The 1,302-nt window shown below is 40.3% G+C and overlaps 1 protein-coding gene across 1 annotated transcript in view; it reads right to left on the bottom strand.

The window, feature by feature from the left end:
* LOC145400229 (organic cation transporter protein-like) overlaps positions 1 to 4 on the bottom strand; it is a 46,059-nt gene extending 46,055 nt beyond the window's left edge. Inside the window, exon 1 of the mRNA XM_080272743.1 lies at positions 1 to 4. This exon is cut by the window's left edge and continues 513 nt beyond it. Within this exon, the coding sequence (XP_080128869.1) occupies positions 1 to 4 (4 nt within the window).
* Between the last annotated feature and the right edge of the window lie 1,298 nt (positions 5 to 1,302).

Genomic DNA, 1,302 nt, shown 5'->3' with positions numbered 1-1,302 from the left:
ACATCGCGAACGTGGCATAAAATTTGAGAGATTGCGGATTTCACTTGTTTAACGTCTGAAGTTCATTGGTAATTTTAGTTTCTTCAGAATGTTTGTCTACGTTTACTAAGGTGTTTCTCGAATTCACTCTTACTGTGATATGTGTTTCTACTCTCACTTATTTTAACGATGTGTGTGTCAATGTAAGCTGAGGTGGTGGGCGTAATCGTGGTGGCCAACGCACTGGTGGAGGGGTCGCAGTTGTAGTGGTGGAGGGAGCAGCAGTGGAAGGGGAAGCAGTGATTGTAATGGGTAGGGGTGGAGGGAGACACAGTGTTGGTGGCGCCGTGGTGTAGGGGGTAGCAAAGGTGGAGGTAGCACAGTGGTGTAGGGGGTCACAGTGGTAGTGGTGGAGAAGGCAGTGAGTGTGACGGACGGTAGCAGCTCAGCCACTACTGGTTTGGATACTGACTTCCACCTACTATCTCCTCAACCCTGAATTTCTTTATCAGGAGGGAGATTAGATTTTAACACACCCTTGATAATGCAGCATTCTGGGGTTTGTTGACAGGATGCTGTTTACTTTTCTTTTCCTTTACCTGTTTATTTATTTATTTATTCACTTATTTTTAGTTATTTTTGTACTAGAGAGGGATGCCTTCATATGGTGGCACACCGAAATTACCGGTCGGCTCTGTTGCCTGGTTATACAAACACCTCTTTAACTCACTCCCAATCCACACGAAAAGACGATGGTGAACTGCAAGAAGAAGGCAAGTTTAGCAGCAGTCCACCGATTCACGTTCAGATTAGCTTGGGAATGCAACTAATAATAATAACAATAATAATAATAATAATAATAATTATAATAATAATAATACCATTACCTTTTATCCGTTTTTCTTGCCTAATGAATTCTGGAGATTAATGCTGCGTAGTGTTTTATTTTTCTTTATTTCTCGTTCTACCTCCTCGATGATGGATTCTGTACCTTGCTGACAGGGTGGAGTTTCATTTAGTTATCCTTTATATATTTTTTTTTTCTGTTAAAGAAGTGGATGTCTTATAACTCCTTTCTTCGGATCTTAAACCCATGATCGTTATCCATCTCCTGTGCAGTCAAAGAGAAGATATTTGTTTTATTCACTAATTAGAAGCCAACTAAATAACTAGAAGATGGGGATTTGATTCTGCTCACTTGGATATTTTTTTTTTCTCATATACTTTTGATTTACCGAAAGATGCCATGTTAGGACACCAAAGAAGGCCATGGTTAGGACACAAAGGATGTCATGATTAGGACACAAAGGATGCCAAGGTTAG

Source organism: Coenobita brevimanus, chromosome 51 (assembly GCF_032717465.1).
Source record: "Coenobita brevimanus isolate Jiangsu-jjx chromosome 51, ASM3271746v2, whole genome shotgun sequence".
NCBI classification, from domain to species: domain Eukaryota; kingdom Metazoa; phylum Arthropoda; class Malacostraca; order Decapoda; family Coenobitidae; genus Coenobita; species Coenobita brevimanus.
This window is presented reverse-complemented; position numbering and strand designations above follow the sequence as displayed.